The 20,025-nt window shown below is 43.9% G+C and overlaps 1 protein-coding gene across 1 annotated transcript in view; it reads left to right on the top strand.

The window, feature by feature from the left end:
- LOC118226108 (fibronectin type III domain-containing protein 3B-like) overlaps nucleotides 1-20,025 on the top strand; it is a 146,132-nt gene that overhangs the window by 79,140 nt on the left and 46,967 nt on the right. The window contains exons 5-9 of the mRNA XM_035415430.1: nucleotides 247-472; nucleotides 8,903-9,220; nucleotides 16,092-16,150; nucleotides 19,707-19,864; nucleotides 19,951-20,010. Of these exons, the coding sequence (XP_035271321.1) occupies nucleotides 247-472; nucleotides 8,903-9,220; nucleotides 16,092-16,150; nucleotides 19,707-19,864; nucleotides 19,951-20,010 (821 nt within the window). The remainder of the gene's footprint in view (nucleotides 1-246; nucleotides 473-8,902; nucleotides 9,221-16,091; nucleotides 16,151-19,706; nucleotides 19,865-19,950; nucleotides 20,011-20,025) is intronic.

Raw genomic sequence — 20,025 nt, 5'->3', positions numbered from 1 at the left:
GTTTATAGACTTGACAAAGACAAAGCATCTCAAGTTCAAATGGAAGTTTATTTCTCTTTTGCAGAAAATGAGGATCACCTATTAATTTGCTCTTGCAGATAATGAAGAAACAAAACTCTTTATCTCACACTGAATGGAAGGCAGGTTGTGCCAGTTTACTGAGGGAGACTGCATTGTCAGTGTGCCCATTAACTGTGTCTGGGTTTTTCTGGCTGACATGCGCATCTCCGCCTCCCCCTGCCGCAGGTTCTGGAGGACAACACTGGGGTTCTTCGGGTGGTGGTCACGCCACATTCGGAGTGCTACCCCCCAAGCTATACACCGGCCATGTCGCCCACCCACCATCTGCCCCCATACCTGGCGCACCCCCACTTCATCCCTGGCACTACGGCTTTCTACCCGCCTACCAGCACGGGAGAACTGGGCCCGCATCAGTACTACCATCACCGCCTCCCCCACATGTATGGAGAGGGTAAGATGGGCTGATCCACCTCCAGCTCACTAGCCAAACTGAGATGTGCCTTCGTAGCTGACGTGCATTACACTACAGATTGTGTAGACTAACCAGATAGTCAGCTCCTGCATTCCTTCTGTCCTCTGTTTGAAGACAGATGGTTCCAGTTTCTGGTACTAACACCACAAATTGTATAGTCTAACCAGATGACTATGAAGCGTATTGTGACAAATCCTTTGTAAAATTTGCTACATTTTTTAAATTACATTGATTTGAGATGGTCTCCTCTAGCATTCATTCTGTCCTCTCTCCTTCCTGATGCCAGGAGGTTCCAGTTCATAGCAGTTGTTTCTGGTGCCACATAACCGTGTAGAACAGCCATTACTTTAGTCTTGTCCTTGGCCACACCCTTTTAATGAATATTAAGGATACCCTTCAGCAGGGAGTCAGAATCAATTTACAAATACAGAGCTGAGTATATGATGGGTCTGTAAGACCTGTTGGAACTTTCCAGGCTTCGGAAATCAGCAGTATTTTCAAGGCGAATCTTTTTCTTTTTTTGTTTTATTTTTTTACCTCCTGGACCACATGTAATGTAACTGCATACCTGTATATGCTTTAGTATAGCTGTAGTTGAGGTATTGTGGTGAAGGAAGCAGGTTTGTAACTGGAAGATGAGGAGTATCACCTTCCAGGTGCAAGGCTGCTATAGTGCCCTTGGCCAGGCTGCTTAACTTACAGTAAATTCTGCTGTAAATATTTGCGTTTGTTACTTGAATAGAAAATAGCAACTATGATAATTTCCCTGGCTGGGTATTTTTTTTTTTTGGGGTGGGGGGGGGGGGGGCTTTTCAGCTTTATTGGACAGAACAGTGTAGAGAGACAGGAAGAACGGGAAGAGAGAGGGAGAGACGTGCGACAGGAGGTTGCACGGTCGGGATTCGAACCACGGACGTCGCGGCTCGTAATGAGCATGTGGACTGGCTATGCCACGAGACACCCCCATGGCTGGGTAATTAGAAACAAGTAAATAACAATAGGCTAATCCCTTACTGATCCCAATGTCAGTGAAATATTTTTCTGTCTTGTGAAAGCTACGAAAATGTAACTGAAAACCTCCTCTGAAGAAAGTTTTTATTTATTTATTTATTTATTTATTTATTTATTTATTTATTTATTCATTCATTCATTCATTCATTTATTTATTTATTTAATTTAAACTAATTCAGTTAGAGATTGATACAGTGACTGCCCAAATAGTACTTTCATATGTAATAACTTATCTATGCAACATATTTAGCAAATTAAAGAAAAAAACAGTAAGGAATTATTTATGCAGCATGTTTTGCAAATAAAATTAAAAGAGACTTAAATGTATTGTCATTTTTATTGCACGCACAATTTGGTCCTTCAGTATTCTTGAAGGCTGGAGATTTTTTCATGATTCATCACTGATATCTAGAATAAAAAAACAACAGCTTGGCAACCTCCTTTGTTTATCTGAAACCCCGCAGTTTTTTATTTGTCAGAATGCTGGCACGATAACTTTCTTAAGAGGATTAAGCCTTCAACAAATGTAGTCTTCTTCAAAGCTGGTGCTGTGGAACAAGCGAAAAGATGTATGAGATGCTGTGACTTGTTTCTTATGGCTTATTCTGTTTTGCATACTGTTGTGTTCTAAACTACAAAGGCTTGTTTATACATTTAACAATTCAAAAGATAAGACAGAAGAAAAGTAAATGATGTGTATTTGTTGTATGTTTATATATAAAGACATATATACAGATGGATAAATGTACAGTTGACGCCAAAAGTTTACATACCCTAATTGACTTAAGCTTAGGTGTATCTACTTTATTTCCATAAGAGGTCATTTCACAATAATAGTTAAGAGACAGATTTATTTCAGCTTTTATGTACTATATCAGATTTTCAGTGGGTCAAAAAAATTTACATACACTTTGTTAATATTTGGTGGCATTGACTTTTAATTGCTTAACTTGAATCAAACTCTTAGGGTAGCCTTCCAGAAGCTTCTCACAATACTTTGCCAGACTTTGCCCATTCCTCCTGACCGAATAGGTGTAACTCAGCCTCCTTGCTCGGATATGCCTTTGCAGTTCAGTCCACAAATTTTCTATGGAATTCAGGTCACGGCTTTGTGATGGCCACTCCAGTACTTTCACTTTGTTGTCTTTAAGCCATTTTGTTACAACTTTGGAGATATGCTTTGGATCATTGTCCTGCTGGAAGACCCAGTTGCGACCAAGTTTTAACTTTCTAGCTGATGTCTTGAGGTGTTGCTTCAGTATTTTGAGATAATCCTCCTTCCACATGATGCCTTCTATTTTCTGAAGTGCACCAGTGCCCTTTTCTGGCAAAACACCTCCAAAACATGATGCTGCCACCCCCATGCTTCACAGTTGGGATGGTGTTCTTCAGAGTAAAAGCCTCTCCCTTTTTCTTCCAGACATAGTGCTGATCATTGTGGCCAAACAGTTACATTTTCGTTTCATCTGACCAGAGAACACTCCTCCAAAAGGCTAGGTCTTCGTCCTGGTGATCACCTGCAAACTTCATTCTGGCTTTTTTAGGCCGGTCTTGGAGTAAGGGCTTCTTCCTTGCATGACAGTCTTTCAGGCCATGGCGATGTAGGATTCTCTTAATGGTGGATGTAGATACTTTGGTACCCAATGCCTCCCACTCCTTCACCAGTTCCTTTGTTGTTGTCTTGGGGTTCAGTTGAATCTTTTGGACCAATGTTCGTTCAGCCCTGGGAGTTAATTTGTGCCTCCTTCCTGATGCAGTGTCTGTGTGGTCCCAAGATTTTTATATTTGCATACAATTGTTTGTACAGATGCTCATGGTACCTTCAGTTGTTTGGAAATTGCTCCTATGGAGGAACCAGACTTGTGGAGGTCCACAAATATTTTTCTGAGGTCTTGGCTGAGTTGCTTGGATTTTCCATGGTATCAAGGGAAAAAAGGCAGAGGCTCTAAAGGTAGGCCCTTAAATACAGCCACAGGTGCCAATTTACTTCTAATTATGACAATTGGCCAATCAGAAGCTTATACAAATTCATTACATCAATTTCTGGAATCTTCCAGACTGTTTAAAGAGACAGTCAACTTGGTGTATGTTAACTTTTGACCTACTAAGCTTTTGATATAGTGAATTAAAGCTGAAATAAATGTTTCTAATCGATTGTTTAAAAAAAAAAATTTTATTACCTCTGATGTGAACAAAGTAGATGCCCTAATGGACTTGCCAAAAGAAATGTATGGTAACATGAAATGTGTGGAGTTGTGAAAAACTGAGTTTGAATATCTTTAGCCTAGGTGTATTTAAACTTTTGACCTCAACTGTTGAATAACTGATGCTATTGATTGATAGATGGATATTGTGTACATGGTGTCATGGAGAGGGAATTGAACCAATGGCCTTGGCGCCCGGGGTCAGTTTGTGCATGGGCACTTTCTAATATTTTCATATGGTTTTATTTCTCCACTTTTATTCTTATTCTGAGCACCTGTGATGTTGGACACAGTCATGACAGGCCTGTCCCATTACTGCTTTTGCTTCCTTTGTCAGTCCAGGAGGGCACCCACTAGCTCTCATGGCCTTTAAAATGGGTAGCCAGTGGAAGACCGTGGAACTCTTTCGCAGCGGGCACCCGATTGGCCAATATTGAGCCACTGTTGAGCCAGGTATTGGCTTGCTAATTGGAAGCCTCTCTCCCCTGGTTGACAGTATGGCCAATTATGTGCCACCTTGTTAGACTCCAGCCTCAGAAAGCCTCCTCCTGGATGGGCCCCTGATTAAAACAGTTCTGCTCAGCTTCTCCTGTTAACACCAAGCTCTGTAAACATGTTGCAGGGTGTGCAGCCTTTAATACTGGAAGCTGTGTAAGCCACCAAGGAGGGGGAACTCAGCCAAGCAAATAAATTATGTGCGAGTTGAATGTGGCCCATTTTGATTAGATTTTGACTAGTCATTTTCCACTATATTTGTGCTTCGTGCTTAGAGGTGAGGATGGGTGGTCCAGGAGGAGGGTGGCATGAATCGCACAGTCTGCTCTTTCACTTCTCACAGTAGCCGCATTTTGTGGGCTGTGATTTGTTTGCCCTGTAGATGCCCATCTCCATGGAGACTTTATGTGTGAGCTGGCAGTACAGTGATTACAAGCAGCCCTTTAATGTGCATTTCCCATTGCTCATGCATATTTTACATAATGGCTTTACATAGCTGGATGTCTTATGAACTCATAGATAGATAGATAGATAGACAGGCAGGCAGACAGACAGACAGACAGACAAACCTTTATTGATCCCCGGAGGGAAATTCAGGTGTCTTAGCAGCAACAGCAGGGAGATGAAACACAGGAGAGGTACAGGGAAGAGTTAAAGGACCTGAGCCTCCTCAGGAAGAACAGCTTGCTCTGTCCCTTCCTGTAGAGGGCATCATTGTTGTCAGTTCAGTCCAGTTTATTGTTCATGTGCACTCCCAGGAACTTGTATGTGTCCACCACCTCCACCTCCTCCCATTGAATGGTGATGGGAGTTGGGGGCCTCTTCTTGCTCCGCCGGTAGTCCACCACCAGCTCCTTGGTCTTTCCGATGTTGAGCTGGAGGTGATTGTTGTCACACCACCCTACGAAGTTCTCCACCAGGGCTCTGTACATCTCCTCATTGTCATCCGTGATGCAGCTGACAATGGAGGAGTCATCGGAGGACTTCTGTAGGTGGCATGTACCTGAGTTGAAGCGGAAGTCGGAGATGTAGAGGGTGAACAGGAAGGGTGACAGCACGGTTCTTTGGAGAGCTCTGGTGTTGCTCACCAGCACATCTGACAGGCTGCCCTGTAGTCTGACGTACTGTGGTCTGCTGGTGAGGTAGCCCGTAATCCAAGCCACCAGGCCATGGTCCACCTGCATCACTGAGAGCTTCTCAGCTAGCTGGAGTGGTTGGATGGTGTTGAAGGCGCTGGAGAAGTCGAAAAACATGCCTCTCACGGTGCTGCGAGGCCGCTCCAGGTGTGTGTAGGCTCTGTGGAGCAGGTACATGATGGCATCATCCACACGGATGTAATGCCTGATATGCAAACTGCAGGGGGTCCAAGGAGTCACTCACCAGGTGCTTGAGAGGTGCTGCAGGACCAGTCTCATGAAGATCTTCATGACGTGACGTCAGAGCAACTGGCCTGTAGTCATTGAGAGTGCTGGGGCGTCCCTTCTTGGGCACCGGGACAATGCAGGAGGTCTTCCAGAGCTGGGGCACCTTCTTCAGCCTCAGGGAGAGGTTGAAGAGGTGCTGGAACGCTGCTGCCAGCTGCCCAGCGCACGCCCTGAGCACCCTGGGGTTGGTGTTGTCTGGTCCTCTGGCCTTGTTTGTGCTGATCTTGGAGAGCTGCTTCCACACCTGGCTGGTTGTGATGATCAGGGGTAAGGGGGTGGGTGTTGGACAGTCTCCAGGTGTAGGAGACATTCTGGGGCTGTAAACCGGGGGGAGAGTGGGGGGGAACAAGTTGCTGCCTCCGGGGGAATGGGGCTGGGGGAGGGGAGGAGAGGTGTGAATGGGAGCGCTGGTGCTGGGGGAGGGAGGAGGAGAGGTCACCACAGTGACTACCTCTCACTCTGCAAAGAGCCTGGGGGTGGTCCTGGATGACCAGCTGGACCTCAAGGAGCACATCAAGGCAACATCACGGTCCTGCAGATTCCTCCTATACAACATCAGGAGGATTCGACAATACCTGACTCCACCCAGCTGCTCGTCCAGGCTACGGTGACCTCTCGCCTTGATTACTGCAACTCTCTCCTTGCAAACCTGCCAGCTTGTGCCATACAGCCACTACAGATGATTCAGAATGCTGCTGCCCGACTCATCTACAACCTCCCCAAATTCTCCCACGTCACTCCTCTGCTGCGATCACTTCACTGGCTACCGGTCGCTGCCAGGATCCGATTCAAAGCCCTGACCCTTGCCTACACTGCCGCCAACAGGACAGCCCCCATCTACTTGCAGGACATGACTCAATTCTATGTGCCTGCTCGACCACTCCGCTCTGCGGCAGCAGGGCGTCTTGCAACCCCTCCCACCCACCCAAAGGGATCACAGAGCTTCTCCACCCTAGCTCCCCAGTGGTGGAACGAACTCCCCGTCCCTCTCCGAACCTCCCCCTCACTATCCATCTTCCGCCGTGGCCTGAAGACTCATCTCTTCAGACTATACCTAGAATAACCACCACCACGCTGTGTATATATATATTTAAAAAAAAAAAACCAAAAAAAAAAAAAAACCCTTTTTCCTGTCACTTGTTACATGTTGCCCCATCCCTGCACTTCTTGGTAAATTGTATTTGTCCTAATACTCTAGCTTATTCTTCTGCCTAGTTTGGCTTTGCAGATGTTAGACCAGGATAGTGTTCTTTGTTCTCGGCTAGAAATAGCTTTACAAAATAAGTAATTGTACCTTACTGAACCCGTGTTCAGCAGTTGTATACGATCATGAAAATGCACTTTTTTGTACGTCGCTTTGGATAAAAGCGTCTGCTAAATGAATGTAATGAGGTGTGAATGGGGGCACTGGTGCTGGTGAGTGGAGACCGAGGCTGCCCTGCTGAGCTCATGGGGGTTGGGTGGTCAAACTTGTTGAAAAACAGGTTCAGCTCATTTGCACATTCCAGGGTCCCCTCAACAGCAGTGCTTGACTATTTGTAGCCAGTTATCTTTCTAACCCCCCCCCCCCCCCCCCCACACACACCTCTCTGGAGCTGTTGGCCTGTAGCCTACCCTCCAGTCTGTCATTCTGAACAGCCTTGGACCCCTCAGTGTCCCCTGCCATAAAAGCCCTCTTCTTCCTGTTCAGCAGGGCTTTAATGTCCACATTTATCCCGGGCTCATTGTTGGGAAAGCAGCGTAACTTTTTGGTGGGTACAATGCTCTCCTCACAGAACCTGATGTAGTCCTTAATGCAATGGGAGAGTCCATCGATGTCCTCACCGTGGACCCTCTCAAATACACCCTAGTCTGTTGACCTGTAGCACTCCCTCAGTTCTTCCTCAACTTCCTCAGACCACTGTTGAACAGTCCTGGTGGTTGCGGGCTGCCTCCTGACAGCAGGCTTGTATGTTGGTACAAGCCTTAATAGGTTGTGGTCTGATCCACCGAGAGGGGGGAGGATAGTGGAGCTGTATGCCTCCTTAACATTGGCAAACAGCAGGTCCACAATCCTATTTTCTCTTGTATTACAGGTCACATACTGGGTAAAGTTTGTCAGGGTTTTGGAGATTTTAACATGGTTATGAATGTGCTGGGGTGCTTTGTCTGTAATCCTACGACAATGGAGTGGATGACGTCACTCGCGTGCGCCACCACAACACTTTGCAGTACATAAACAATAACAGTAATGGCGTGTGAAAATTCTCTTGGCATATAATATGGCCTCAGACCAACAGCCAACAGCTCTATGTCCGGGGTACAGATACGTTCCTTTACAGTTATATGTCCGGGGTTACACCATCTGGAGTTAACAAAGACAGCAAGTCCTCCGCCTTTCTTCTTACCAGTCTGTTTATCCCTGTCAGCTCGCACCACCATGAAGCCATCTGGTTCAATTAAACAGTCTGGTATATTCACATTCAGCCATGTCCCCGTAAAGCACAACATACTGGACTCCCGGTACTCACGTAGGTCTTTCACCAGGGCTGATAGCTCATCCGTCTTGTTGGCCAGCGATCTCACATTCCCCATGACTACAGAGGGCAAGTAGGGTTTAAATTTCCTTTTTATCCTATTTTCCTCCCTCCTTTCCCTCACGATTGCACTGGCTCTTGTCCCCCGCCTGCGTGTCCTTATCTCGGCAGGTAAATCCTTCGGCGACGCTGCTACTCAGTCCTGATGGGCGAGGAGCGCTTCACGCGAATTCACTGTTGTCCATCTGCCAGTCGTGTCCATTGTTCTAGCTGGACTTGAAACTAACGTCTGACTAAAAAAAGACTATCAAAAAATTTAATAAACAATTTTTTTTTTAAATCTATAAAAAACTATGAAAAACTATTTACATGTAAGTAAAGCAGTGTACTATCACTTAGACAAAGAACTAAGTGTAGTGGAAAGTTAAAAGTCACGAAAAAGTAAAAGAAAATAGAAACACAGGAGAGCTACTAAAACAGGCAGCCACTCACAGCAGCACCAACTGTATTTTTGATATGGTATGTTGGTCAAGGGTACAGTTGCTATGCCCCACCTGAGATTCAAACATATAGTCTTGAGGTGCCAATCCTAAATTCATCACTCCATGGCAGATCAACTGTGGTCTCTCTTGTACTGGTTGGTAGAAGGTGCGGATATTGTCCCATTTTAGTTCTGTGATTGTTTGCAGGCAACCCTGAGGCACTCTCCCCTCTCACCTTTCTCTTTTGTCTCCCTTCCCTCTCCTCTCCCTCTTACAGAGATCATTCCTCTTTATGGGATGTCCAGCTGCGTGGGGCGGGAGGAGCCGTATTGCAAGCCGCAGCCCAAAAAGTTGAAAGAGAGGCAGCTGGAGCGGCAGAACCGGCTCAACAGCCCGCCCTCATCCATCTACAAGAGCACCGTCACCTGCTCCGCCCTCACCACCTATAACGGCTATGGCAAGGGCCACGCTGGCATGGGCTTTGGCCTGGGTGTGGCCGGGGGAGGGGGAGGAGGCAGGGCCGGGAGCCCGGGCGTCAGGAAGATGGACCGTCGGGCCCGGAGCAGCCCCAGAAACAATGATCTGGACCTGCAAGGTAGTACTGCTGTTCTTTTTTTACTTTTATTTTTAAAAATAAATTTGGCTCTCAATATGGGGCTTTGCGTATCCAATTCCCACCCTAATTTGGCAGGAAACATGTAGTGTCAACTTTCATATGTGGCTTTAAGATGGCAGTCCATATTTCATAGTTTACATCCTCCTGGAAAGTGAAAATGAATGATTAATTTCTTGGGCTTTTAGGTCTGTTCAACCCTGCCCACCGCCTCCAGTCACCTGATCAATGGCACTTCTATGTTGTGCTGCAGCTCATTTTTGTCCTGTGTCCAACTGGCGTTGCATTTCCTGTGGTCAAGAATCTCCCGTTACTTAACAAGAAATGATTTTGAGAAAACCAGGTGGGGGAAGAGAAATGGGGACAGCTGGGGACACCATGGAAACTGCATAGTTGGATAGCACTGTGGAGCTATCATTTTTCCTGGAACCCACAATACTTCGCTTTGTGCACAGGTGGGCTCTGTTCTCGCACCTGCGTTGCTGCCCCCCCCCCCCCCCCACCAGAAATTTCCCACAAACTTGTTGAACTGCACACTTACCCTTTTTTTCAAATCCTTATAGAAAGTCCCTGGTGAAGGCCTATGTGTGTTTCTTTTTGTGTTTATGTTTGTGTACTGATACAAGCCTTACAGGGTTCCTCTGTAACCATGGTGAATTTATAAACCTCTTTGCCAGGCCAAAAGGAGAGCATTGACCGAAAACATTTGACTGTGGTTACACCACCGGTGTTTTGATTCAAAATTGTTTCGCATTTCAGGCTCATTTTTGAAAATTCCTTTAATGACACCAACTAGTTAAGGAAGTACAGAATATTGAGCATACACAGAAGTTGAATATCTGGTCAGAGTATGGAATATCTCTGTAGTCCTGTACGCACGGGTTGTTTTGGGCACATTGCAAGAAAATATTCTAACCAGCTATACCTAGGTCTCCTGTTAGACCTTTGGAGTGCTGCACGCTCTCTGAAGCGTAGACTTGCGTCCCGTTTTCAGCAGTGTAGTTTGGTTCCAATCAGACAGATGTAGCGTTGCCTACAGGCCCATCATCCCAGCTTTCATAAGAGGCACTGGACTCTTGTGATGCATACCGCTTCTCTCAGCTTCGTCTGGGAATTTCTTCCATATTTATGATTGTTCTATGCATCCTTCTGATAGTTTGCCAAATGTGCGTGCTGTTTTCTGTACGGCCATGTGGCTTTGAAATGTGCAAAAATATTTGTGCTGATTCAAAGGTATAGTCTCATTAAAGAAACAATGGAGGCTTGGTCCGGTATGGTACCAGGTTGTCAGTTTCCCACAATGCATATTTTCCATTACCCACAATCCATCTTGTGCTGAGTGCTGAATGCCAAGTGCCAGAAAAAAGGTTGAATGGGTGGAGACTACCAGCTAGGTGGATTTTTTTGTCCATGTGAACTACAGAATTATGCAAAGTAGTATTGACTATTTATATTGTTTTTCTCAACTGTGAGGTGGTTTACATTTTTCTGTGCAATATTTTTCTGTAGCTAAGATACTGGTTTCAGTGGTGAGACCAAAAAGCATGCATATGAAATGTAGAATTTCAAATGTAATGATGTGCGTGCAGTCAATAACGCCAATTTGTGTTTCTTTGTTTACTGTCCATTTCAAAATTTGGTTAGCTAGCTAGTTGATTATTATTATTATTATTATTATTATTATTATTATTATAAAAATTATTATTATTATTATTTTTAGGTAACTAGTTAGACTATGTTAGTTATTTTACTACTTGTTAAAATTGCTGTTAGAGATACAGTAGCTCGTGAATCCATTTAACGTAACCTCCTCAACAAGGCACATCCGAGCCATCACCATGGTAACATGGGGATTCCCCTGTTTTTACCATACGACGATACGTCAATATACAGTAAAGTACTTCAGAATTACCCTTACCTAAGGAAAACATTTGAGGGGTTTTATGCAATGCACTTACAAGATCCCCTTAGGTAAGGGGAAATAATCCCTTAAGTAAAACATTTAAGGGAAAAACTTAAGGTGTTTTATGCAACCGGCCACAGGTCTTTTTAGAGATGGTGCTCTGATGACTGTATTTAATCAATGTTTGTTCTTAACTTTGATTTACAAGTAGATAACAAGTACAACTACTTTTTGTTCACAAACTCAGTTTGACAAGCTAGTTTAAGCAACTACTTAACTTATTGCTTTTAATTGTTAAACTAGTTTTAATTTTCAAAATGAAGGACTAATGCTGATTGATTCCCAGAGTGGGTTTCCCTCACCCACAAGATAGAGCAGGAGGAACTAGCCCATGGGGCATGGATGGGTAATAATGATACACCAGTATCTCTCTTTTCTGCCCATGCCAAAACCTCCACCCTGCCTAATGCCCCATCACCCGAGGGGGTTTCTATTCTTTCAGAGATCTTAGAATTTATATTTATTTAACCAGGACATCCCACTGAGATACAGAATCTCTTTTAAAAGAGAGACCTCGTCTGAGTATGATGAAGAAAATTACACTGCAACAGACACCAATGATACGCAATAAAAGCAAAGAATGCCAATAGTTGAAAACAATTGCACACTTCCAGCTTTGATCCCCTAAATTCTTTCAGTGAAATGTATCTCTAGATGGAGTATTTTCTGAAAGGTCCAGGACCAAGGAGCCACCTAGCTCAGCTCGTGCTCTTGATATCTGGAATTCAATCCAAGTTGGCACTATTAATATTGATTTCTTCACAACCCCCCCCCACCTCCCCTTCACCAAAGTCAGAGTAAGGGCGGGTGTACATTATATAAGTTGTGGGCTCCCAGTAGTTTTTTTTCTGATCGGGACCAAATTGTAAGAAAAACGTTACGTTGTAACGTTGCAACTTGCAAGGAATGAAATACCATTTCGAACCATTTCAACTGGCTTATGGGATCCCGATTGTTTTTTGACATGTCAAAAAAATTCGGGCACAATCGGCTTGAATTTATCAGGTGTGCAAGGTCATGTGAGCTGATTCTGTATTTCAATTCCTGTTGACCAATCAGGAGGTGGCTCCGTGTATGATGTTTTTCCCGCTGTGCTTTGCCGACTGTGACGTCATCTGATCTGGTGGGGAGCTTGTATATATTACATACTATTATCCGACCTGTTGTTACAATCTGAGCCTTGTTAAGTGTGAGAGGGCATCTCCTGACGTCGTAACCCGTGAGAAAATCATATAATGTATGCCCACCCTATGGGGGATGAGTAATATTCATTATCTGTATGTTACTGCCCAGGCCCTACTGTGCCACCCACCCCTGCCTGCTTCCCCCTGCCAGAGAGAGAGTCTGTCCCACAGCAACCACCCCTTCCTGCCCCTCCCCCTTTTAGCTTTACACAACCTCCCAGACATTGTGCAACAGCCTTACATCCATTGCGCAGCATTACGCAGCAGTTTTGCCCCCTTGTTCTTTCATAATAACAGTGATGCCATTACATGCTGCGCATGATTGCACAGCAGCTCTACCCTTCCTGGCAACTACAACCATCCCGCCCCCAGAATTGCACAGGTCTAGCCAAAACCCTCCTAAAAATGTAGAATATATTACCCTCCCCCAAACAACCCATATTACACAATAGCCTTACCAGCACTGCAACAGCATTACCTTCCTCTGGCTTTTCATTACCACTGTTCTGTAATCCTCCCCCTTTCTGCTGCAAAGGCTGCTCATACCCGCTCCATTTCACTTTCCCACGCAGGCAGCGGCGGTGGTCTCCTTAGTGCTGCATATTTACATATCTGAGTTTGTCGCCATCTGGAACCGATGTTGAGAAAAGCCCTTTTTTTGGCAGGTTTCTAAATAGCCTTTGCTTTCAGTGAAAACTAAAAAGGGCGCAGGCTGCTGACTCGTAAAAACGTGACGAAGTTGCGCCGTTTAGGAAGAGAGAGCGCCGTCCTGGCATCGTGGCACCCGCCGCCTCAGAGACTTCAGTTTGTCTATGAAAGCCCCTGGGCCTGGGGGGTGCAGTGCTGCCGTATTTCTTCCAATCTGTGCTAAGCTTCCAGTTTTAAGCTGGTGGGAAAAGGCTGCACATGCAGAAATTTTGTCAATCAAATTCTTACTTTTGAAAGTTGTACTTCCGCAGGTTTCACCCAGTGGCAGCGCTGCTGCTACTTCAGCTACTTGTAGCACACGCAGCTTTTACACGAGCAGGTGGGGATCAATGAAATTGTCTTTTCATCTGAACCTAATGGAAGGCTGTGCATCGTTCTCGGTTACGGTTAAAAACTCTCCCCGCCTTCCTGGCCATTGATTCATTTCAGTGCGTGTGTGTGTGTCTGTCATTGCAAAAATGTGTGTGGTGCTTTTTTTTTGTCAGAAAGGGGAAGAAGGGCAGTTTGCATTTCCCTGTGATGTTTTTCTCCATGTTCATTTCTGAGCAGGTTGCCTATGCCCTCTTGTAATTGGAACCTGGAAGTGAAGGCAGGACTCTGACTGAGTGTGAGTTTTCTATTTTTCCACCAGGTGGCAGAGTTCAGCCCTCCTGAAGCCCTTTGGTGCAGGGGCTCATTGTCACTCTTAATTCTGTAATTATACTCATTGAATACCATTGTGTGGAGTGGTGATTATAGAATGGGGCTAATAATGGGAAAGCTGCTTGCTTGGAAAAACAAGTTTACATAATGCTGACTTTCCCATAAGAGAGCATTTGAACCTGTCTCTATAAACATGTGGTTTACTGACATTCAAACGATGCCTTTGAATTTAGGACATTATCCTGCTGTCAGAATAGTATCCCTCATGATGGGAAAGAGGCTCTGAGAGGAGAAACATTTTTTTCTGTTCCTGTACTGCCTTGAAAAAAAGGCTTTCAGGCAATATAGCACTCAGTCTGAACATTTACATTCAAATGGTGAGTACGGTACCTATTTCCAGTAATTCCAGGGAGTCTAAAAGCTTTAAGGTTGAAGGAGCAGTGTGTTTATATGTTATATCACCGTAATAAAGTACTGGATATACTCACGAGTGGCAACATTCTCTCTCTCTCTCCCTCTTTCCCTTTTTTGCCTCTCTTTCTCTGCATGTGTACCTCTGGCTGGCATAAGGATGGCATGTTTAATGATCGACAAAGCACAGTGCTGTCACTGGGTCTGGGGATTACAATCTTATTCTTGTCCACTTCTAACCCCACTTCTCCACTCTTTCTCTACTCCTCCTCTCCTGTCTTCACCCAACCTCATTTCTTAGTCACTCTTCTGCCAATTCTTTTTTGCCTCTCCATTCATTCATAATTCTGCCGCTCCCCGTCTCCACACACTGCTAACTTGCCTTGAAACTTTACCTTGTCCGTCTTTCTCGTCCCCTTCTGTCCACAATTTTTGTTCTGCTTGCTGATTGGTTCTAAAAGATTATACAGCTGTGAGTACAGGTCACTGCTGGCCCGCTACTGGTCGTTTCTCAGAATGACAAACAGATGGTTTTCTTTTCAGATTTTCGGCAAGTTTAGTAAGCAAAGCAACACGTCCTGCTATTGGTCTCAGCCTTCCCCCCATGTACTTTGACAGACCCCCAGTGAGCATGTGCCACAGAACTGCTCTCCCAGGGAATGAGATCATGTGATGACGGACTTCATCAAACATCCCCCTGAGAGTGCAGTCGGCAGAAAAGAATGAAGTTCATCAGAGTTCTGTTGCCATGACATCATAGCGACAGTTGACAGTCTGACTTGCAAGGGACCTTGAAACCCAGACATGCCGAGAGACCCACCCCCCGCTATACTTTGGTGTGTCTTCGCCACCTCAGTAGATCTCAAAAACACATACGCCCCGGGGTGGAGGATTCCACCCGGGCTGGATTAGGTGGTGGATATTTCCAGACTTGAAACCTGTTCCAGATGTGGCGCGATTTGATTGCCAGTTCTGAGGGGCTTTAGTGAGACGGCAAGGGTCGAGGAGGGTGTGCGTGTGCGACACAGATGGTGAAGGTTAGGCAACCGCGTGCCAAGATTTCATAGATGGAGTGCATGCTGGCAGACATCAAAACAAACTTATCATCTCCATGGTTTTACCTCTGAATGAGTCATTTGCCTTAGGTTATACTGCAGAAAGAGGTGCGCTGTAGCCTTTCCATCTGTCATGCAGGGCTGTTGATGGTTTAACAACAGACTGTTCTTCCCCTGTCTGGTTATTACAGCACAGAACCCCTGTCTTTTGAAAATTGTGGCATTGGGTGTTCAATCATAATAACCTTCCTTTCTACAGTGGCAAAATTCAAATTTCAATGGAGCTTTACTGGTATCACAAATAAAACTCTGTTGCCAAAGCAACAATAATACATCTCATAAGTATTGACACAAACACACCGTTATAAGCTGTTTGTACTCTTACCTGTACTCTTTATCGCTACTGTACGCTACTTTATCATTGATGTCGTGTTTCAGTCAACAGATATGCCCATATCAGTGGGTCAGAGTTATGGAGGTTTTGTCTGCAGAAAGCTTTAGCATCTTATAATCCCATGTTAATTCCAAGCATTTTTCTGTGCACGTCTGTGCAAAATTAGAATAAGCATATTTCTAGGGGCTTAACACATTGTTCAGGATAATGGAAATATAACTTTAAAAAAATTATTTTACAAAGTGTTGATTTTTTTGCAGACGGTCCAAATTCTGTGAAACCCAGTCATTTTAAGCTCTCAATATTTAAGTGTAAATATGTTATTTTATGATTAAGTTGTATATCTTGTTGTCTTTGTCAAGGCTTTATCTTTACAGGAAGCACAGTTGGCAGCAAAAGAACATTTCTGTTATTCTGTTGAATGTCACTGTCTGCTGGGTTGGTATACTTATCACTCATTCTTTTTTCCTCTCCCTGTCTTTCCCTCTTTTGCCAGATCATGAATCTGAAACAAAGAGCCTTCAGGACAAGCTTTCAGGAATGGACAGACCACAGGTAGATGTGAAATCATTAAACTGCCTAAAATGGTTCCAGAAACTACAAATTAAAAGTATGTGTAGATTTAAAATACAGCACAATACAGTTATATTTAAGTAATCCCAGCAAGGTCAACGTACATTGAAATTTAAAAATGAAAAGTAAAATGCACACACACACCCATATGTTGTACAAGTACAGATGGCATGTAAAGATATGATACATGTAAACACATACATAGTACCCGAAGGACTGTAAATACATGTAATACATAGCACAGAGGTTAATTTACTGCTGAGCGAACAAATTACTAACATTCTCAAAAAAAAAAAAAATGCATCGGGGTGCATATATATTGCTGTTATATTATATATATTATATATAATTAATATATAATTATATATTATATATTATATTGATAATGGCTTTGTGTATGTTACCCCTGCCAATACAACCTTATGAGCTTCAGGAAGATCCATGTTCAGAGCAGGAAAAAACACTGATGCAGCATATAGCTGAAAACAGTGGAATTTCTAAGTCATTATGAGCTTGGAAATACACGTACATACAAGTGCAGTGAACACCAAAGCAATCGTTTCCTCCTCATTGCCACTGTAGATGTGGCTCCTAAGTATTTACCCAGGCAGAACCTTTACCTCAGCCGCTACAAAAACACTGCTCAAAGTGTTCTTGCTCCTTTGTGGTAAAATGTATTCATGACTCTCAGTGGTATATGAGAGGAGTGTTCAAAGTGGGGAATGACATCATGTTTATAAAATGAGAGGAAACTTTGAACGTCATCAAATTCTTTTGTTGTTGCTCAGTGAACATACGTATGTATTTTTTTGCTAATTACCATATAGAAGGCCATGTGGCCTGGGCTCCATTTAAATAAAAAATAAAAAAACACTTCTGAAAATAAGGGTGCCTTCATCTGTGGCCACACGATGGCGATGTTACATTATATGTGCTGTGGCCTCTTCAGCTGCTTTACTCATTGTGTGGGGGATGTATGTGGCTTTTAGAGCGCTCTCTCTGCAGCTGGCTTTTCTTAGGAGCAAGAATACAGAGCAACACCAACACCAACACCATGTTATCTGAGAAACACGAATGAGCCAAACGGTCTTTTGTTGGATCTGGACTGTGTCAGTGCTGACTGTGGCCACCAGCCCCACGGGGCAACTCATAACTGGCCACAGTGAATGGGGATATTTCTGTCAGCAGGAGATCTTTGGTTCGTTGCATGCCAGCGAATAGTATTCTTCTCCAATTCGGTGTTTGTGTCAGTTGGTGGACAGAGGTGTGAATGTAGGTGTGTCTAAAGCAATTATCAGACTGAACCCTGCTCAAAAAATGTAGATTTTAACCATTATTACACCTCTCTTAACTAAGAAAAGTGAATTGAAGCAGGTCATTCTCCTTTTGTTTTAGAAATGTAACATCAGTAACAGAGTTTAATGATCACTGAAATTTACAATAAAAAATCCATAGTAATTAAACGTTAAATGTTTTAGGCGTGTGCATGTGTCTGTCTGTCTGTGATGGTGTGCTGTAGTGTTTTCTGCTGTGTGTGTGTGCTTCTCTTTGTGTTGCTTCCATTGAGCATGTAGCTAAAAAATGATTTATATTTTTAAACATAAAATGCTTACCAAATAAAAAAAAATTAAAAAGTTCATTGTTTGCATCATGTTATAAAAAAAAAATTTAAAAAAATTAAAAAGTTCATTGTTTGCATCATGTTTTCTTCATGTGAAGAAAACATGATGCAAACAATGAACTGTGTATGCACAGGTCTGTTTTAAAAAAAAAATTTTTATTTGGTAAGCATTTTATGTTTAAAAATATAAATCATTTTTTAAATAAACATTGAAAGGGTCAAAAGAATTTTACCAATTTGCAAGAGCTTTTTACTTGCATTAAACAAATGTTTTTATCTGATATGCTGTGATTGGATCAAAGACAGCCAGTCAGCACCCAGGGCCTTAATGATCAGTGTCCTGGAAACAGTGTGTCATCGGAGGTTACGCAGGGCTGAAATGGATTTCTAATCTTTGGACTAGTGGGGGCATGTTTTTTTGTTTTTGAAAGAGGCCTTCCACAAATCGCCTCTGTATGATGGTGATTTAATCATATGCAGCCACTTTCATGAAAACCTGGGAATGGTACCCTGAGGGTAGGGGTCAGAGTGTAGCACCTCTCCCCTTCATCTTATGTGTCCTCCTCTGCGCCATCTTCATATATGCTCGTGAAAGAGAAGCGTGTGCACGCACACAAACACACACACACACACAAACACACGCACATACATGTGCACACACACACGCACGAACACACACACACATGCACATGCACACGCATGCGCGCACACACACACACACATACACTCTTTCTTACACACACCCACACATACACAGATCCCCCCCTTTCATAAACACTACAGTGGCTCCTGCGCACTACGTCTTGCAGATAAACTGAAGACTCCAGTGGCAGTCCAGTCAAACGGATGGAGAAGGGCGATCTGTCAGAGAGGGAGGGAGGTTCCATGAAATACATCCCTGTTTTTAATGAAATCCCACTGTCTGGCTCCCAGTAAGGGACACAGCTCAGTTGTGTTCCTAAATGGCATAGATGGGGACTGTTCAGAACTGCTCTGGCTCCGTGGTTTCTGCAGCATGTACAGTAAATCAGTTAATTAAATAAAATGAACCTGAAATAAAAATAAACATTAGACATCTCATTTCTCTCTAACCCCCTAGAAACATGAATTTTTGTGCGTGTGTGCGTGTCTGTGAGTGTGTGTGTGTGTGTGTGCGCGTGAAACATGCTTTCATACGGGTTTGCTTCTGTAACTCAGAGGCAAGCAATCTTAGGGCACAGCTTCTTTCCAAACACCATTTACATGCCCATCATAAAATGTGATTGGCTGTACCTTGGAGGTGCAATTTAAATCAAAAACAAACAAAAAAAAATCCATCCTTTATCATGGAACTCGGAAATAAATTATACGCATTTACATACAGTAGATACTTGGTGATGTGCAAGATTAAGTTCTTACAAGAAAACGCACACCAAAACATGTACAGTGGCTATCGCTGATGAAGTGGTGCAACTTGAAGGATAAAATTGCTATATTATTGCTCTACCCTCTCCATATCATTGTTATAGCATGCCAATACATCAGTATTTCTGCCTCTCTATCCTTTTCTGTATAAGAAGTGTTCTAATGCCGCTTGCGTTCTTGAATTCATGCAGAAGGAATCACTTCGAAAGCTACAGTTGTGTGGAAGCAGATGTGGACAGAATAATTATGCTTATATGGTATCATTTCAGTGCATTTCTCACAAGTGGAGATGTTGTCATAGTCTTGGTTGTTTGTTGCATGTCTCTTGACAGCATTAACAGTTTCAGTCGTGTGATTTCCAGGTGTTCTGATGGAGGCGTTTCTCACAGTCTCCTTGGTTGTTTTAAATGTTCAGGCACCCTGACAGAAAGGTTTCCCAGCATGTCCTCGGTCGTGTGCGATGCTGAGATGTTCTGGCTGAAGTGTATTTTCTTGTCTCTGGTTTCCTCAAAGGTTTCCAGCATCCAGGCTCGGGCGGCTAGGCTGAGCTGGGCCCCCCCTTCGGGCCTGCAGAAGGGGGATGGGAAAGCCAACGGGCTCCCGAGCTCTTGCGGCTACGAGGTCACGCTGTCCGACAAGGGGCGAGATGGGAAATACAAAGTTGTGTACAGGTGGGTTTCCTGCGATGCAGTCTTCTAGGGGGCCCTAGCGGGGAATGTGGATGGTAATGTTTGCGTATCCATTTGTTTCTCTCCAGTGGAGATGAGCTGGAGTGTAATCTGACTGATCTGAGACCAGCCACAGAATACCATGTGAGGTGAGGCCGTTTCTT

The sequence above is a fragment of the Anguilla anguilla genome, chromosome 4, assembly GCF_013347855.1.
Source record: "Anguilla anguilla isolate fAngAng1 chromosome 4, fAngAng1.pri, whole genome shotgun sequence".
Classification (NCBI taxonomy): Eukaryota; Metazoa; Chordata; class Actinopteri; order Anguilliformes; family Anguillidae; genus Anguilla; species Anguilla anguilla.
The sequence above is the reverse complement of the archived record's forward strand: the minus strand, read 5'-3'. Positions and strand labels throughout refer to the sequence as shown.